Source organism: Protobothrops mucrosquamatus, unplaced genomic scaffold, assembly GCF_001527695.2.
Source record: "Protobothrops mucrosquamatus isolate PMUCROS unplaced genomic scaffold, P.Mucros_1.0 scaffold_251, whole genome shotgun sequence".
Classification (NCBI taxonomy): Eukaryota; Metazoa; Chordata; class Lepidosauria; order Squamata; family Viperidae; genus Protobothrops; species Protobothrops mucrosquamatus.
The window spans coordinates 20,362-39,208 of NW_015386327.1; the positions used below are offsets into that span (position 1 = coordinate 20,362).

The window sequence follows — 18,847 nt, forward strand, 5'->3', positions numbered from 1 at the left end:
ATAAATAAATAAATAAATAAATAAATAAATAAACTGTTCCTTATATGCTTTAGCCTCCGGACCTCTAATCATCTTTGTTGCTCTTCTCTGTACTCTTTCTAGTGTCTCAACATTTTTTTACATCGTGGTGACAAAACTGGATGCAGTATTCCAAGTGTGGCCTTACCAAGGCATTGTAAAGTGGTATTAATACTTCACGTGATCTTGATTCTATCCCTCTGTTAATGCAGCGTAACACTGTGTTGGCTTTTTTGGCAGCTGCAGCACACTGCTGGCTCATATCTAAGCGATTGTCCACTAGGACTCCGAGATCCCTCTCACAGATGTCTGTGTCCGTGCTCTTCTATTTATAAGGGCTTCCGGTTATATCTCTATGTTGTTCAGAAATAGCCATCTGGTAGAGTGTGCATATGGATGAAGCAGTTGCATGTGCCAAATACTTTGCTCCATGGCTCCCTAGCAGTCTGAGATGAAAAAAAAGGCTAATCTGCAGCTAATAAAACAGGTCTTACCTTTTGCCCTACATTTTCTCAGTTCTCTGTCTTGAATAAAGCCGGCAAACATCTGAGATTCCATAAAAACTTCTAAAAAACGACGGATGCTCTTTGAAGCAACGGATTTGCGAAAAGCCTCCCTCTGGAACACTCGCTCAGCCTTTTCATTTTGTGTTAGGAAAAGGGAATAGTGTCCAATAGTCTCCACAAAGAAACGGATGAAGACCTCCGATACTAACCCATTTAAGGTATTGCATTCTGCAAGAAAAAGTGGGAATTATTTATTTACACTATTTGTATACAAAGAGCAATTCATACAAAACACAAGCAATTAATACAAATGGATATACAAACATTCAGCCATAGTCATTTGACCCCCCCCCTCCCAAATTCACAATCAGTCAAAAGATCGACTTGCAGGTGGCTAAGAGGAAAGGTGTGCTGAAGCAGAAGAAGCCTGACTTCAGGATCACGTCCCCTGAATTTATTTATTTTTCACATTTTTGAACCACCCATCTGGCTCAGAGAGGAGCTGTAGTAGGGATGAACCAGCAGAATCCCTTCCCTGCAACCACATAGTAAAATGCTGGATTACATTCAAAATTATCTGTTTTCCTGCCCGACTGAAAGTAAATATATTTGCTTTTACGGACTAAATTAATCTGTTAGGAAAAACAGTTTTCTTTATGATTAAAATATAAGAAGCTGCATTATCTGAATAACTTTTACTATGCTTGTATATACCTAAATATTGTGGTTTCCTAATCTGTTCCTCACAGCCTCTTTGTCTTCCATTCTTGGTACTCTTCAGCTAAAGATATTTGGGCACTAAATATTTTAACAGTGAGAAGGGACAACAAAGTTAACTCAAGTATTTATCTTTTTTTGAGAAACTCCTTCTCACAAAGAATACTTCAAAACAAAATTATTCCATTTGTACTTAACAATAAAAAGAAAAAAATATTTTATTTAAAAAAAATTATAAGATTTTAGCAATCTAAACAAGCCTGAAGAATGTTGGAAGTGATGAAATATGTCATGACATCATTGAATAAACAATGCAATTTTATACTTTCCTCATGAGGTCTGATGCAAGTATGTAATTTCAATCATTTTTTTATGAGTAATGACACATATTCCCACACACATACAATTGTCCATAAATCCCATTATAAGTGCAGACACTGATTCACATTTTGGCGAAAATATTAGGGTTCAGTCCTGCAAGGATTTATTCTGTACATGATCCATGAAACATATTCATGGAAAAAATCACAGTGACAAATCCTACAAAGTTAAAAGATGTAGCCATTCAGAGGCTAAGAAATACAGTAAAACATATTTTTTAATATTATCTCCACTTAAAACATTTCTGATGTGTGACACAGGATAAATAATTTTGTTTTGCTAGGAAAGTTTGTTTGCATCAACAATGCCAACTTATTTGAACTAAACACAGTTGATCTTTTGCTTCCTCGGGGACTAGTACAGCATCCAATCTTGTAATTAAATTCTTATAACAGAGTAAGTGAGCCAAAAAACAGTCATGGAAATGATTTTTCAGAATGCCTGGGCTTGGATTTCCTATTCAACCAATGATTAGTAATCTGTATTTTGAAACATAATGGGAACAACCATTAAATTATCCAACAAACTGTTTGCTACAGAAGTGTCTTTTTAATTATGAAAAAATAAAGATTTGTAATAAGGTGGTCAGTTTAAATACAGCTTTCTTTGTTTCTCTCTTAGTGTCCAAGGACACATTATTCTCTCTTCCACAAAGACTCTGCTGTAAACAGGATTTCTTCCAAAACTGTCTTACCCTCATCTGATTCACTGTCTGAATCTTGGTTTATCAGATCATTTTTCCTCTCTAGGGCCTGCTCCAGAGCTGCTTGCAATTTCCGAGGCAAAAGTGTGTCTTCATCATCCATCTGAAGGGGAGGGAAGAGACTGCTAAGATTTCATTCTTCCTTTTATATTCATCTACTCTCAAACATTTTTAGAATCAAATGTATTGCAAAATAAATACTAAAAGCGTGTCCATACTTCAAGAATACAATGCATTTTAAGATTTATTTTCCTGCAAACGGGAATTCATAAAACGTACTATTTGGAGGTGACAGCTATTCCATAGCTCCTAAAATTTCATCCCTTCCAGGTCTACTACAATCACCTCACCAAGTGCAAATCTTTTCATCCTTAGAATGACGTCTAGGCAGAGGAAGAATGGGAGAACAGGTTGCCTCATGGAGCTTTCTCCCCCCCCCCCCCAGGAAGGATGAATACTATAGGAACTCTTAAGGAAGGCACAACTGTTTTGTAGCAATATTATATTGGCCTCCAAGGGCATTGATTCGGTATGGTGATTCATGAATTAATGGGGTCAGATTTTCAGATAAGTCTTCAATTTTGCTCCTTAAAACTATATATAATAGGAATCACCAATACTGTCTCCTTTCGGGGGCAGATTTAAAAAAACAAAAGAGCACCTTAAATTTCTGCAAGTCCATCTATAAAAGCGTTGTGATCACTTCTTCAAGGTAATTTCTCTCTCTGTGTGTGTACACACACACTTTCTGGTTAGTCTTATGAGACTAGAACTTATGGCCTTAAATCTGTACAACGTGTCATCTTCTATGCTTTGTCCTGCACTTGATAAAATTCTGCAGTCTCTGAAGCAATTGCTTCAGATTGATTTATCTCATCTGAAGTATTTTCATGGCAGTAGCCAAGACAATGTGTTGTGGTTTTAAGTGCAGAGGAATGGTAATACATAGCGTATGTTGTAAATAATGTGACACAGGACAATCCCATGCCCCCACTATTGTGCACTACACAATCTCTTCCCTGATTATGATTGCAGTGCAGCTAAGTACAAGCAAATACTGCTATAGAATTCTTGTGTGCTGAATAAGGAAATTAAAAGACAAGATTTACAGATTTTGCATTTTTCAGTGGAAATTACTGAGCCCATATAGAGCCCTCCATCCACATTTTCTTATTCTCAGCTGGATAGGAGAACATTCACAAATGAATCCTACAAATCTATTTTTTTAAGTTGTGAGGCTCTTCAGTACAAATAAATACAAAATACAAATACAAATACAAATAATATAACAGTACCTGTCTGATGAAACGATCGGACCCAAGGTTCACCATCAAAGCCTACAAGAATTGACACAAAAATCTTTTGATGATTGGAAGCATTTTGTTGCTACTGAGTCTTGATCAATGAACAAAACTTCTACTTAATACCTTATGGCTCCAAAGAATTTACAGCAGAAGCAGCCTAATCTTGTGGGCTGCACAGTGTACAGTATCTGCACATTCATGTGTGCCTGATTACTAAGTCAAATAGAATGCCTTAAACAAAAATTAAAGCTTAAAGCTTAAAGACAGCCACTATAGTGCAGTGTTATCCCAAACACTATTAGTATTACTTTCAGGAGGAAGCTTACATTTTAGCAGAGAATGTATGTCCAAAAAGGACACACAGTGATCAAGAAATGGAGCACTTCATAGTAATTTCTATATTTTTCAATTCACTGTATGTGTAAACGACATGGTGGTATTAATGTCCTAACTTTGAAACAGAAATCATTGAATCTGGAACCTATTCATATCTGAGAAGAACAGAAGTATCTGAGTCAAGGAACATATGTATGAAGCTCTCAGATGGGCCGGACAAAATGACACGGCTTTCCCTCAGGAGTGATGTGGGGAAAAAACAAAAATAGCTGCCTCATGCAGCTTCTCCTAACAAACATTACCAAATACTTTAAGACACTCCACTAAATCTAATAATAAAGAAAGCTACATTTTTTATTTGGGAAAAAGCTTGTCAATGACAGCAATATAATACCTTCGAAAACAGAAGGTTAAAAATACAAAAGCTACCTCACCGAGACGTTAGATAACACTGACTCAGAATCAATCCTACCAAGACATTTATCCCGCGCTTTTTATGATCCTGCAGTATAAAATAATATCAGCTACACCTGGTTGTTGTTAATCCTGATTTTCCACACTGATAGCTACTTTTCACATTTCAGTCTCTTTTCATTTGCTTTCATGTTTACTGGCTTTACATTTCAGGAAAGCGGTTCTTATGCTCAGATTATTTCATAGTGGATGAAAGAACAGGAATGGAGAATAAACTCAGAATTCATTTCAGAAAAGGAACAATGTTAGCACCATACTTTAGATCATATTCTGAATGTGTCAGATAGGGGTGTATTGCTTGCTGCTGCTGCTGTAAAATATATGGTGTGTTTGGAAATATAACAGCTTCCACTGCTATTCCCAAGTACAATACTACAATAATTATATTTTTGCACACTCAGTATAGTTTCATTGCTTCTCTCCCAAGTCCTTAGAAGAAAATGCCCAGATATGAAAGAGAAGTATTTTAATTCTCTACTATATTGTTTTTAACTCTGTATTTCGCAATATATTTGAATTAAATGTTAAAGATTGCAAGTGGAAAACTAGAAAACGTATAAACACAGCTACCTTTCAACGAGCTTTAATTCCAAATAAGAGCTAATCAAAATATAGGCTTTTTCAAAGATTTTTGAAAGACAAGTTGACATAGTTCAAAAACTTTCACCCAAGATCTTCACTGGCATAATGTCCCCTTTCTTCTTCCAAATATATTTATTTTACGATAAGCTTCTGAGTGGTGAACAAAACAATCTCAAACAAGTGTCTTCATGAGAAAAATTAATAAAAAACATTGTCGGAATCAGATGGCCAACTAGTATATTTACAAAGTATTGAAAATCATCAAAAGGCCTCCTTCAAAGAAAAGTTCTCAGAAGATTTCTAAAGTTCATTAAAGGAGACAAATGTATCTCCAGAGACATAGATCAGGGGTAGTCAACCTTGGCTCTTTTATGACTTGTGGACTTCAATTCCCAGAATTCCTGAGCCATAAAAGAGCCAAGGTTGACTACCCCTGACATAGATGCTAGCATACTTATTTTCATCCTTGAAACATCTTCAGTAGATTTGGGATCAGTAATCCCTCAGCCCAAGTAACCCCAGAGTTTGTCTTTGAAAAGAGACACCAAAGAAATCTAACTAATGGCCAATATACTGTATAAAGCTTTTAATTAAAAAAAATCTGTTGAATATATTGAGAACTTCTGTTTGAATATGAGCTATTAAATCCATTCTTACCTCTTCTACAGGTAGCTCCTTTAATTTGGGCAGTGAGCTTGACAACAATCCAACCAAAAATGGAGTTGGGCAGCAGACAATGTCAATCATGGAAGAAGGGAGGACGGGAATGAAGGTATGTTGCCATGAGAAGGGGTACAGTAAAGCCACTACAGCATGAGAACAACTGGAGAGGGTGCTGAGGAGAAATGAAATGATATTGTTATGTGCCATCTTCCACCTTTTTTCTTAATAAAACTCAAAAAGACTATTCTGTCTTTTTCTACTCCATGACATTTATAAGCACTGCATACTAGATAAGTAACGTACAATAAGAACACTGATTAAAATTTATCAAATTAAAAAAAAAGATTAAATGAAATACCATCAGAGGCAGAAATAATTAAAAAAATACTAGATTGTGCAGAAATGGACAGACTTACTCTGAGGTTGAAAGAAAAAGAAGAATATTTTCAAACTTGGGAGTTATTTTATCAATGGCTGGAGAAAAGAATAAGGGATTAGGAATTCAATTTGTATTCGTGAATGATGTACTCAGACAACACGTTTGTGGAATAGGTACTTTTGAATTGTATTTAAAAAATCAATAAAAACTTTTAAAAAAAGTTGATACAGCTAATGATTATGGACTTTAACTTCAGATTAAATACCAGCACACCATGGATAATATCAAGGAGCTATTTCGCTCTCCAGATCAACACTGGGCAGCTTACAATGGACTTTTGCACTTTAATAGCTAATCTTTTCTAGTTTAAAGCAGAGTATGGCAACTCTGTTGCTAATAGTCTGGCTACTGATATCTTTCTGACAATGTCTGGCAATTGCTCTTCCTTTAACCTTCAACTATTGTTCATGCATCATCTATCACTGCTTACATTTGTCACACCTCATCTAAAAGGACAACTTGTCTATGAGTCTGCCTGGCCTGGAGTCTCCACCTAGACCAAATACAGTTTTCCTCGATAGCATTTGGTTTTTTTAATTCCTCTATTTACCAGAGATAGAAGAAGAAAAGCGCTGTTTATTTGTAGAGCATTTTCCAAAGAAAGACACTTCAAACCACCACAAATTCAGAATGCTTTTGTGTCTTTCCAGAACCCACGTTTTTAACTAGGACATTTCCTTAGTACTTTCACATTCTGCAAGGCAAAAGTCTTTTTTTCTCCTATTAGCTTTTAAGGAAGAAAAGAAAATGGAAAGAACTTTTATTGTATGTGCCCCCACAATCTGGTTAACAATGGATTCCAACAACAACAAAAATATCAAACTGTAGTTGACAAAATGTCCCAAATTAGTGGTAGTGAGCAAATGTTTGAATCACAATTAGGATTTCTTTAAACTGGATTTTATTAACAAGGAGTTGTGAGTATATGGGTGTGTGCACAAATGCGTACACAATACTTGTTTCTAACGTGAAAGCACTCACACACATACTAACTTCAGAACTTTTATTAGTTGAAATGCTGTCTTGTAATGAGTGATCCATTTACTGATATGCAGGGCCATAAGGTGACCCTAGATGGCATCAAACCTCTGTTTGGAATCTTTTTGCTGCCTCTTTGAGCAAAAATATTCCTAAAGACTACACCAGAGGAGACACAAAACTATTTGCCCAGAACTAACTACAGATGGGATACCAGAGGAAGATTTGGGATCTCTGTTGTGATTCCGAGCATTCTGAGAACAGTTTCTTTTTTTATAGTAACCTGACTTCTCTAACAATAATTTGTGCTTGTGTAGACCCATCAAGTGTGAGGGTGAAGGTTTGTTCTCCGAGCTTGTAGGTTGGTTTCCGAACATTTTGTTTAAAAAAACCCACCAAGTGTGCTACCAGATGAACTTGCAACAGTTTTCCTGCCTGTTGAAGCCATCACTGCTGTGTTGGCCATGGTTTCTTTTTTCTTTTTCCCTTTCAAGAGACAATATGGGAGATTAAGCTGCAACAGATGCATAAGGCCTTTGACTGCTAGCATTTGAAGCTCTCCATATGGAAGCGCCTCAGGCCACTAGGGTGCCAAGGAACCAGAAATTTGGGATATTTCCCAAATTAAGTGGTCATTGCACAATCTCTTATGTCTTATTCATGGAATGTTATAAGGGATTTAGATAGCTATGTGCTCCTTTTGTAATCATCAGTTTTTCCTATCTCTTCCATCATTTTTTCTGTCCAGAGAAAATGTTTTTAGTAGCAATAGCAGTCATCTATCTGGAAGCCGTATAAACCCTGTGGCAATTCAATAAACTTAACAGAACTGGGAGGGCAGAAGATGAGGCAAAGCCACCGCTGGTAAAAAGCTGATTTTTAGAAATTACAGTGCTCTGCAGAGATTTTAGGAATTTGGCAACAAAACAACCCTACGCACATTAAATATAGACGTGCCAATACTACTCTCTTTTGCACATATCTAGGCTGTAACATATCTGTGTGTGAAAATGAGTATGAACTAACTTGGGGAAAATAGCTGTCTTAGCAATCAGAGATTAAGCTGTTATCCTGGGTAAAAAGACCAGCTTTTCACACAGTTACTGAAAAAGTAGCACTAGATGTCTCTTCCACTCTAAGTAGCCACAGTTGGAAAGAAAACATGTAAGTGGTCTCCAACAGTCCAGAATTAAGGGCACTCTGCTTTGGAATATTAGCTAATACTTCTTCCAGGCACTTCGACACCTCTTGGGGAAAAAAATTTAGGCAGATATTTAGCTGGCATGTTTCTTCACTTTACAAATTCTCTTCTTCGTTTGTAATTTGGCTTTGCTAATATTGTATTCCATGTGATAGTTAACTTATTTTCTTTTAAAAATGTTTTTGGTGTGTGGTGAGAGTTTAAAATTATGTTGACTATATTTATACCTCGGTTTCCTATTTCAAAATTGAAGTAAAAACAAATATCACATACTCCTCTCCTTATCCCATATATAGGTAGTCCTCCGCATATTATGGCAATTAGGATCTGAACGTCCATCACTAAGCAATGTGGTCATAAAGCATAATCACATTGCTTAGTGACGGCAATCCCTGGAGTCCTGGTTGCCACTGTTAACTGAATCATACGACCACAGGGGTGCTGGGACATCTGGGCATCTGAGGACTTCTGAGGAATAGTCGTAGGTCAAGGACTACCTGTATGGGTAATGTAGAATTGCCACTTAACAGCTCATTCTTGGGGACAGCTTCTTAGTTCAGGAGCTTTCTTTCTGTGTGAAATTCCTTCTGTTTCAAAGATTGGTGTTTACTCTGATGCTTTTGGATTGGGTGAAATACTTAGTGCAATAAATATAGTATTGCTATATATTCAGGGGGAAAAATTTGGTTTGACGTGCAATCCGTTTGATTCTTCCGATCTTGCAATTCCTGATGGGCATGGGAACTTTAACGTGTTTAGGAGACAATTTTAGACCAAGGAGTTTTCCCATTCGCAGATGGAATTCCAGCATCTTTGGAATGAATTCAGTTCCACAGAGGGCCTTGGGTCAAGGCAGCTGGCAATCATGATTAATGCAGCCTCCTTATCAAACATTTCCCTTTCAGAAGTGTTATCTAGCATGTGAGGCTTTGGCCTTGACTTTTATCTTGCTCAATAGAATATAAAGTTTTTTTTCCCACCCTGAAAAAGCAAACAATGGTCTGATTCAGAGAAGAAAAATAGGGCATACTTGAGATTTTTCAAGCATAATTCTTTAACTTACTTTTAATGACAGCGTAGCTGATCAACTCAAAAAAATAAATGAAGCTAAAATGAGAGCCAAATTAATCTAAAAATGAGAACACAAACATTCCTCTAGTTTCTATAAAACTTCCTTTTCTAGCTTGCACTTTTCGAGAAAGCAGGACTAGGATGAAATCATACACACACATACACTCTCCTCTCTCATGTGCGGTTCCCACGCTTAGGCCTCTTCTCCTGAGATCTGCCTCACTGAGAAACTGGGGCAGTAATAACTGGTCAGTTATATTTGATTTTAACTGCTACAGCAATAGTAACAACAAGAATATATTGTACTAAAATGTAGTAAAATCAGGCATTTAAACTTTACTGGATTTGAAATGAGAGGCTTCCAAAGATGAGAAAGGAGCCTTTATACCCTGAAAGTTCATTTGATACAATAAATGTCATTATCAGGTACTCTATTTGACTTTGCTGTGATTAAAAAAAGAAAAAAAAACAGGTTGGCTTGATTCAAACAATCAGAATAGATTTCTAAATGGCTCCTTACAAATTTGAATTGTTTCAACTTTAGATATATATCCAAAGGTCAGCCTTCAGTGAAACTTTGTGTCTCATACTAAGTCAAGGACAGATAATAGTCACACCCTCCAGTCAAGCTGGAAATTCTTGGGATTCCCTTCCCAAGACCCATGGAAGGCACCAGATTGGACACGGCTGTTATAGGTCTTTATGTGGATTGTTCCCATTCAGGAAAAAAAAAATCCTGACCTACCTCTTCTACCCATAGAGTTGTCATCTGCCCCATCATCTGACTTTCCTAATCAAACTATATCTGCAGATATTACAGATGAATCGACAGCCTTTGCTCATCGTTCCAAAAAAGCAAAAGGGATAAGTAAAGGTGGTCTGCAACTTACAATCATTTGTTTAGTGACCGTTACAACTGCACTGGAAAAAGTGGCTTCCTCAAGCAGCATCCCCATGGTTACGTAATCACAATTTGGGCACTTGGCAACTAGTTTACACTTATGACGGTTGCAGAGTCCCAGGGTCACATTTGCAACCTTCCCAGCTGGCTTCCAACAAGCAAAGTCAATGGAGGAAGCTGGATTCCCCTTAATGACTGTGTGATTCACTTAACAACTAAAGTGATTCACTTAATGACTGTAACTGTAGCAAAAATAAGTTGTAAAATTGGGCATGTCTCACTTAACAAATGCCTTGCTTAGCAACAGGAATTCTGGTCTCAATTGTGGTTGTGAGTTGAGGACTACCTGTAGATAAAGAACTGAATTGCCAATACAGTTTCTTAGGTAAAAAAGGTAAGAAGTACCACTAAACCCTTGAAAAATCAAACATGTTAATATATAGAAATGATTTTAGAAAATATTCATCTTTTGAATGGGGACAAATATTACAAAGAAGCATAATTTTACAGTACAGGAACTACAAGTGAAAATGATGATAGATCCTCATTAATCTGCATTAATTTCTCCAACAGCTTGTTGAGGTGATGTGCCACATAAAAAGGTTATATTTCAGAATTGGCCAAATGAGTACATACAATCTCAAAATGTTCTTGAAGCTTGAAACACCGGTGTGCACCATAGTTGGATTCTTGGTCAGAATATCATCAACAGTTGCAAGAAAATCATGATTTGAGTTTAATCATACATAACGTTCTACTAAAAATACTACCTAGGAAAATATATATAGAGAATACTGCAGAAAAAGTCAATGTGCCACTGCAACTTTGTGAAAAGTTAAAAACAAAACAACATTATGCTGCAGACATAATATATGTGGATTTTTCACAAAGTGCTCCCTAGCATTCTGATCAGCAAGCCAGTTAAGATTGGGCTTGATGGTACAAGCATCAAGCAAGCCCCAAAATCATATTCAAAGAGGGCTCATCAATTGTTCTTTATGAAACTAGAGCAAGAAAGTGAGTAAGATTCCATTTTCAGATCTAGATCTGTATTCTTCATTACTTTTACTAATGATTTGTATTATAAAGTGAAGAAAATGCTTACGAAAATGTCACAAAATTAGGTGGACTAGCCAAGACAGAAATAAAATTCAAAACAAAGTGGAGAAATGGACTACAAATAACAGAATACATTTCCCAGGGGAAATTTCAAAAGGTGTCACTTTTTCAAGCACTTTAACATAGAATGGAGGATATTTGGTTTAGCATTACAGTAATACTTGTGAAAGACTCTTAGAACAGTGATGAAGCATAAATAGAATAAGTAAGGAATGTGATTTGCTGCAAAAAGAAACAGAAAACAAATACAATTTCAGGCTACTTCAATAGGAAAAGTTTCTAAATCATGTTAATAATAATTTCCTTTTATTCTGCACTAGTCAGACTATGCCTCCGGTACTACATCTCATTCTGAGTATTTTACGGAAAAGGTACATCGATTGAATTGAGGGGATTACAAATTAAACCTTATTAAAAGATTGAAGATATTTATTTGAGAATATAAAAGCTTGATATACGATAGCCCTTTTCAAGTACTGAAAAAAAATATTACACAGAAGAAAGTTGGCTCAATCAACCCAAATGGTACATTGAAAATAACAGATTTAACTAGAGTGCAAATTTTGGTCAAGTATTACGGGAAAAGGCATAACAGGAAGTGTAGTTCATATGTGGAATAAATTACCCAGATGGATAGTGAACTCTCCTTCACTGGCTACATTTAAGCAAAAGTTGGGGAGACATCCATAACGGATTCTTTCATTTGGATGGTTTCTGCACTGAGCAGGAGATTTGACTCAATCATCTGAATGAGCTCTCCAATCCTATAGTTCTACTGCCTATGTGATGTGCTTCAACTATATTTATATTTTGAATAATAGTTAAAATCAAATGATTTTCTAGTTATCCCAGCAAGGACCCAAATAGCATTTAAGCACGGTCTTTCACAATAAGGAAGAATTTTCTTAATATTATAATCCAAGAGGGATTCCAAATGAAATTATATAATTCACAAGGCATTTAGGATATACCAATGTGCTCCGAAGGCAACATAGAGCTAAGTATGTGGGTGTTCTGAAGACAGAAATACTGCTGATCTAATTTCCCCTGGGACATGGAAATTGAAACTATGGGATCTTTTTGCCCTTCATCAAAATGGAGAAATTACATGCTATGCATAGTTCATTACATTTCTTCCTCTCAGAAATATCAAAATAAGAACATGAATCACTGTTGCTCTCTATGCATGAAATAAAATTGCCAGTAGAAAAAATACAACGTGAATAGTTGTGACCGTGAGAAAAGTTTCCGAATTACAGATGCACCTTGGAACAAGTTACATTCAAAGTCAACAAAGTAAAGGCACAAATCAGGAGCAGCTTGCACAAAAAAGTGACTTTTACATACAACCCTCAGAAATATTTAAAAGATAAAAGTTTCAGACACAAAAAAGAAACAGGGTTGGAAGACTCGATGTGCATTTTATGAATTAAAAAAGTATTTTTATTTATTTTTATGCCTTAAATATGCATTTAGCGTGAGAGAGTCAAAGAGGATTATGCAACCCTGGTGATGATTGGTAGCTTGATGGGCGCTCCTTTTGCCTTACTAACTTTTTAACTTGTAAACTTTAATCTTGTTTTTTAACTTTGTTCTTAACTGTGCTTTCTAGTCACATTTTTATATTATTTTATGATGTTATTGGTAAATTGCCTAGAGTCACTTTGGTGAGATGGGCAGTCCAGAAATTTGATAAATAAACAAAAGCTATTTTGCAGTATTAAAGGTTATTTACAGACCACAATGCAAAAATTTGATGCAGACCATGCTTTGCTCTGGTTCACATGCAATTGCCCATAATGTTGTTTATTAGCCCACAAATACAACTTGCTAATTAGTCCAATATCAGTCCAGAGATTTGGAACCATGGTTTGAAATGTTCTTAATGAGTCCACTCTTTTAGCAGTACTTATTGTGCCACTAATGAGCTGACATCCATAAGTAGTGTGCTACATCTATTTTGGTAGATATGAAACTATGCAAACCTTGCATATATATTTGTAATGGAGTTTTATTTTGGAATTGGGAAGAACGTGCGTAGCACGTTTCTCCCCCTCTCTCCCCCCCCCAAGGCAAAAGCTCATTATCATTATCTTGGTGCTTGGTGTGGATATAGAGTTTGGGCCAAAGTCCTGAGGTAATACACAACACTGAAACAACCAAAAAAATATTGTACAATCCTATATTATCTTCTCAGAATTATCCCATGGCGTACAGTGTAGTTTACTCCCAAATAAAGTGTCTTGTAACCAGTCTCTGTAGTGAGTTAATTTTTTCCCCCCTACTTTTGAACTTTTTAAGAAATTGCTCCAACTTGTATATGCAGCAAAAGGCTTTGATCAAAATATAAGTCTGCACAGCAGGCCAAAGTGGTCCCAGTTTAATTATATGTTGACATGATTGTGGCAAATGACCTTTCTGACAAAATGCAGAACACAAACAAGTTCTGAATGATAAAGCTGAAGTTGGGAGCACAAAATGAGAAGGAATTGCATACTTTCCACATCACATCAGCCAATTATCAGATATCTACTTGTACAAAACTGTTTTAACTATGGTTACAATGTAAAGAATAACTTTTTAACTATTCATCCTTCTACCAAGTATTTTTTCCCATGAATGCAAGCCAATATAAACCTCATGTCAAAAAGACATGAGTCATGCTTAAGGATTTATCTTGTAGGGCATTGTGGATAAAGGATTTAACAAAATAATAATAATAAAAAATCCTATGATACTTGATGAGAATTTTAGGTTTTGCTGTAAAATATTTTTGGCTGTCTGAAGTTACAATTATTTTGTCTTGTCACCACCTAGAAGAAATTCTTCTCCAGTGAGTTCCATAAGCTATTTTCATTATTACAAAGATACTGTAATGTCAAATATAATAATACATAACACAATAGCAGCACTACCCAGCTCCCACTCACTAACACTGTTATCTGCATTAACTGATAAATAGACTCCAGTGGTTTTAGATAACAATTTCACAGCCTAACCTGGCAATGTTAATTGAACCTGGATCCTATTTATGGAGCAAAGTGTGTGCTCCAGCCATGCATTAAAGCTTCATCAGAGAACCAACAATGATATACTTGAAAAGCAGACAGACACCATCATGATAACAGAAGACAAACATTGACAGCTTGGCCATAAAGTGAATCATAACAGTGTAAGTTTGTGAATTCAGTCACCTCGGTAAATATTACTACTATTACTTTTTCAACATTTCAGGACAATTTGCTAAAATCTTTGACAGAAATTTTTAAAGTAATATAAAAATGCATTAATATTCAATGACGGTAAAGATAAAGTATTTCTCTCAAGGAGTTAACATGCAGTTAAGCTCACAGGTTTGGGTTTGGTTTAGTTTAGGTTTAGTTTAGCTTGAATTTCTGGGCTGACTTCCAAAGGATCTTTCTTCTGTGCAGAGAAATGTGCTGGTGAGCATTCAATCATAAAAGGTCAACCTACATCAACATCAACCCTGGCTCTTTTATGACTTGTGAACTTCAACTCCCAGAATCCCAGAATGGATGGCTCAGGAATTCTGAGAGTTGAAGTCCACAAGTCATAAAAGAGCCAGGGTTCCCCACCCCTGGCCTATACCTTAGGTCAGGGGTAGGCAACCCTGGCTCTTTTATGACTTGTGGACTTCAACTCCCAGAATTCCTGAGCCAGCATGGCTGGGAGTTGAAGTCCACGAGTCATAAAAGAGCCGAGGTTAACTGCCCCTGCCTTAGGTCATAAGCTATAGGAAAGATCATTTCTTCCAGGACAGGGATTGCAATACTTAGTAAAATACACTTTTTCATCCAAGATACTATATTTCTGAGTGCAATGTCAAACAGGCAGTCCTCAACCTACAACCATTCATTTAGCAATGGTTCAAAGTTACAACGGTACTGAACAAAGGGGTGACTGGTCCACTCACTTACAGCTGTCACAGCATCCCCAAGGTCACATGATCACTGTTTGTGACTAGCAAAGCCAATGGGAGAAGGCAGATTCATTTGACGACCATGAAAATCACTTAACAACCAGGAGGGTTCACTTAATAACCACGGCAAAAAAGGCCATAAAATGAAGTGTGATTCACTTGAGAACCGCCTCATTTAGCAATGGAAATTCTAGTCTCAATTGTGGTTGTAAGTCAAAGACAAGCTGTATGTGATTATGAAAAACTCACTGGCCCTGTACAAGCATACCATGGCATCAGTTCCCTCTGTCCTATTCTTTTGTTATTTTGTGTCTTATAGGGAAGTACTTTGAGATAGAATATGAAATATTATTATGCAGAAAGCATTCATTTAGCCTAGCAGTACACAATTTCTTAGCTGGCTTGAGGGCTGGTGACATGGTGATAGCATGCAGGTGGTTTGCGCTTTTTCAAAAAAATTATTTTTAGGAGTTTTAGCCTATCTTTTTTGGCTTTGTCATGAAAAGTGACAAGAAACTAGACCTTTCAGATTAGGGAGCTTGCTACTGAAATCCAGAAATACAATATTCTAAGATTTAGGAGTGGAATAAAAAAACCATACACCCTTTAATAGGCCAACCCCTTTGATATGACAGCAATGTTCTACTCTGGAGAGCAGTATTGTCTATTTCCTTTTTTCTTACTACTTTGCATCTTCTGTTTTACTAAGATACAACACATGCATCAATTTTTAAAAGGAAAAAGAAAAAGGAGGAAGATGAATATTCTATTTTCTGAAGCTATCTGCTTCTGCTTTATATGAAAATATCTTGATATTCTCTGAGGATTGAAGCAAAATTTTGCATATATTACTGCTGACAAGTACCGGTAATTAGCAGAAAGGTATCTATTTTTTTTTAAATGAAGAGAGACATGATTGTAAGGAATATTATGCAAGGTAATATATTATTCTTTTAACCTTTTTGAATCACTAACAATTTTCTATTGAAATTTCTATTGACACCCATGGAATTTTTGAATGGCTCACCTGAGTTTATCTGCTACAAAGATTACTCGTCGCTCCAACAGGAGTGAAGCAAAGATTCTGATGATCTGCCGTATACTCAGACACTTGAAAAGGCACTCAAAGTCCACATGTTCCAGCCGAGAATCCATTGGTCGGCGAAGCTCTATCACCTGAATGTATTCCACAATCACAATTGACACTCAAATTAGCTTGATTTTAAATGTGGGCCACAGCCCGATCTTATTCTCAATTATTCTATAACAGTTAAAAAAAACACATTTCTCAAAAGTATTAGTGGGGTACATGAGACTTGGATGAAGAGTTACAAAATATTATGATCAGATATACAAATGTCACAAAATAGGGGTTAGTAAATTCAGCAGAGGGTAGCATTAGAGGAATATCTTGGCAAACTAGGACAATGGGCAGAAGCCAGAAAGATGTATTTCAAAAAGGACAAATACAAATTTCTACATTTTGGTAAAAAAAAAAATAATCAAAGGATTGGTATAGGATTGTGGGGTGAACCAATACAGTACATGCAAAAAAAAAAAAAAAACCACCATGTGGGTGGCCTAATGGATCACAAGGAATATGAGCCAATAATGTGATGATGGCATCAGCAGAAGAATGTCAATTTTTTTTTAAAAAAAAAGTCATAATTCCTCTTTATGAAATTATTGGAATTAGTGACCATTCTGTTGGTCAGACCACATTGAATATTGCGGTCTAGGCACCAAGTTCTTAGGAAGGACATTGACAAACTGGAACATGTTCAAAGGAAAGTAAGCAACTAAGATAATAAGGGACTTATGCTGCCCAGCACTCCTCTATGAGGGAGAAGGGCAGTTAAGAAGTTTGAGATATATATATCTCAAATATACTTGGAAGAAAAAAATATGAGGAACAATTGAAGATATTGCATATGTTCAGTCTGGAGAAGAGAAGAATATGGGAGACACGATACCTTCTTTTAGTATCTAAAGGACTGATGGCACAGACTCTTTTAGTGTTGTTCAAGGAACAAGGAACAATATCTTCAGATTACAAGGAAGCTTGTATCAGTTTGACATCAAGAAAATTTCATAATGGCTAGAGCTGTTCAACAATGGAGCCAGCTGCTTTAGGAGATAGTGGATTCTCTTTTATCCAAGGTGTTCAAACCAAGGCTAAATGATAATTTGTTTGGGGATGCCAACAGACTCCTTTGCTGGGAATATCAGACGACATGATCTCCAAGGTCCCTACTGACTTTTACATCCTATCATTCTGTATTTCTGAGTTCTTCTGTCTAAAACACTCTCAGCACAAACTTGATGGCAGGTATTGGCTTATGCAGTTGATGAGAATACAGAGAATGAAACAAGGGTTCATTGCATCGTTCACCTAATATGATACATTAACACACACAAAAGCTAACTGATAATTAAAATATTATCTTTTGCATGATTAGCTTTGTTTCTACCAGAACTTTTATACATCTCTGGATTTAGTGACTTTGTGAAGTTTTAATGACCAAATAGAGGAAACAATGTTAGCTCTTTAAAATGAACTTGTCTGTGATTATGTGTTGCTCCTGATGTAACAGCCAGAGATTAGTCATATGAGAAAGCACTGAGAATGATTGCTAGCTTGCCAACCTTCGTACAAACTCTGTCAGTATTTTTATTTTTTTCAGTTAAATATCAAGAAAGCTTGAAGAGTATAGCCACTAGTCAAATACAGATTCAAATTCATAAAAAAAGAGTCATCTACACATTTATATACTGTTGAATAAAAATCCTGAACTATTACAGAACAGTCACAAAGCATGCAATCCCTATAGTTGTGGTATCTTTTAATAATCTACTTTCATTCTTCTTAGTTATACTATTTTGGAGAATGAATGTTTGCTAGGCCAGGGCTTTATTTCACGATTTTTTTTACCTCATTTCCAGCTCCAGGCAGGAAGGTTTTGACTTTGATTGTCTTTCCAGGTGCAGGGAAAGGTGACTCCATTAAGCTCCTCATAAATGGATAAACCAGGGCAGCAGAAATTCCTCTCCTTCTTTCAACTTCATCCAGGATCTGATTCATTACAATCAAATCAGAAGCAGGAAAAAGTAAAACAGTAGCAAACACTTGTGTACTATATAAAGGGAATGGGAACTCACTTTTTCATTTCTATTTAAGATTCTATTCCCTTGGGTTCGATTTATACAAAGTTGTCTGCTATTTTTAACATTAAAAATGAATAGTACTGGAATCAAGAGGGATCAAGGTTTACTCCTCCTCTGTCTGTAATCTTCTTTCTCTTTATGCACTTCAGTCCTACTTATCCTCTCTCAGATATTTCATTCTCTTTTTCCACACTCTGACCACTCGTACTAGTCAATAAGGCAAAGTCCTAGAGGTGTGCAAATCCTAGGCAGTGCTTATTTCAGTCCAATTGACAATTTGGAATTTCACGCAATTCTAGTACTGTGAAATATTCCACAAAAAGTGCTGCTCTCCTCAGAAAAATGTACA

The 18,847-nt window shown here is 36.2% G+C and overlaps 1 protein-coding gene across 1 annotated transcript in view; it reads right to left on the minus strand.

Moving 5' to 3' along the window:
- The window catches only part of ST5 (suppression of tumorigenicity 5), an 80,914-nt gene that overhangs the window by 6,470 nt on the left and 55,597 nt on the right, over window positions 1-18,847 (minus strand). Inside the window, exons 12-17 of the mRNA XM_015830830.1 lie at window positions 18,266-18,406; window positions 16,361-16,509; window positions 5,679-5,856; window positions 3,621-3,662; window positions 2,317-2,428; window positions 513-752 (exon numbers count right to left, since the gene is read on the minus strand). Coding sequence (XP_015686316.1) covers window positions 513-752; window positions 2,317-2,428; window positions 3,621-3,662; window positions 5,679-5,856; window positions 16,361-16,509; window positions 18,266-18,406 — 862 coding nt within the window. The remainder of the gene's footprint in view (window positions 1-512; window positions 753-2,316; window positions 2,429-3,620; window positions 3,663-5,678; window positions 5,857-16,360; window positions 16,510-18,265; window positions 18,407-18,847) is intronic.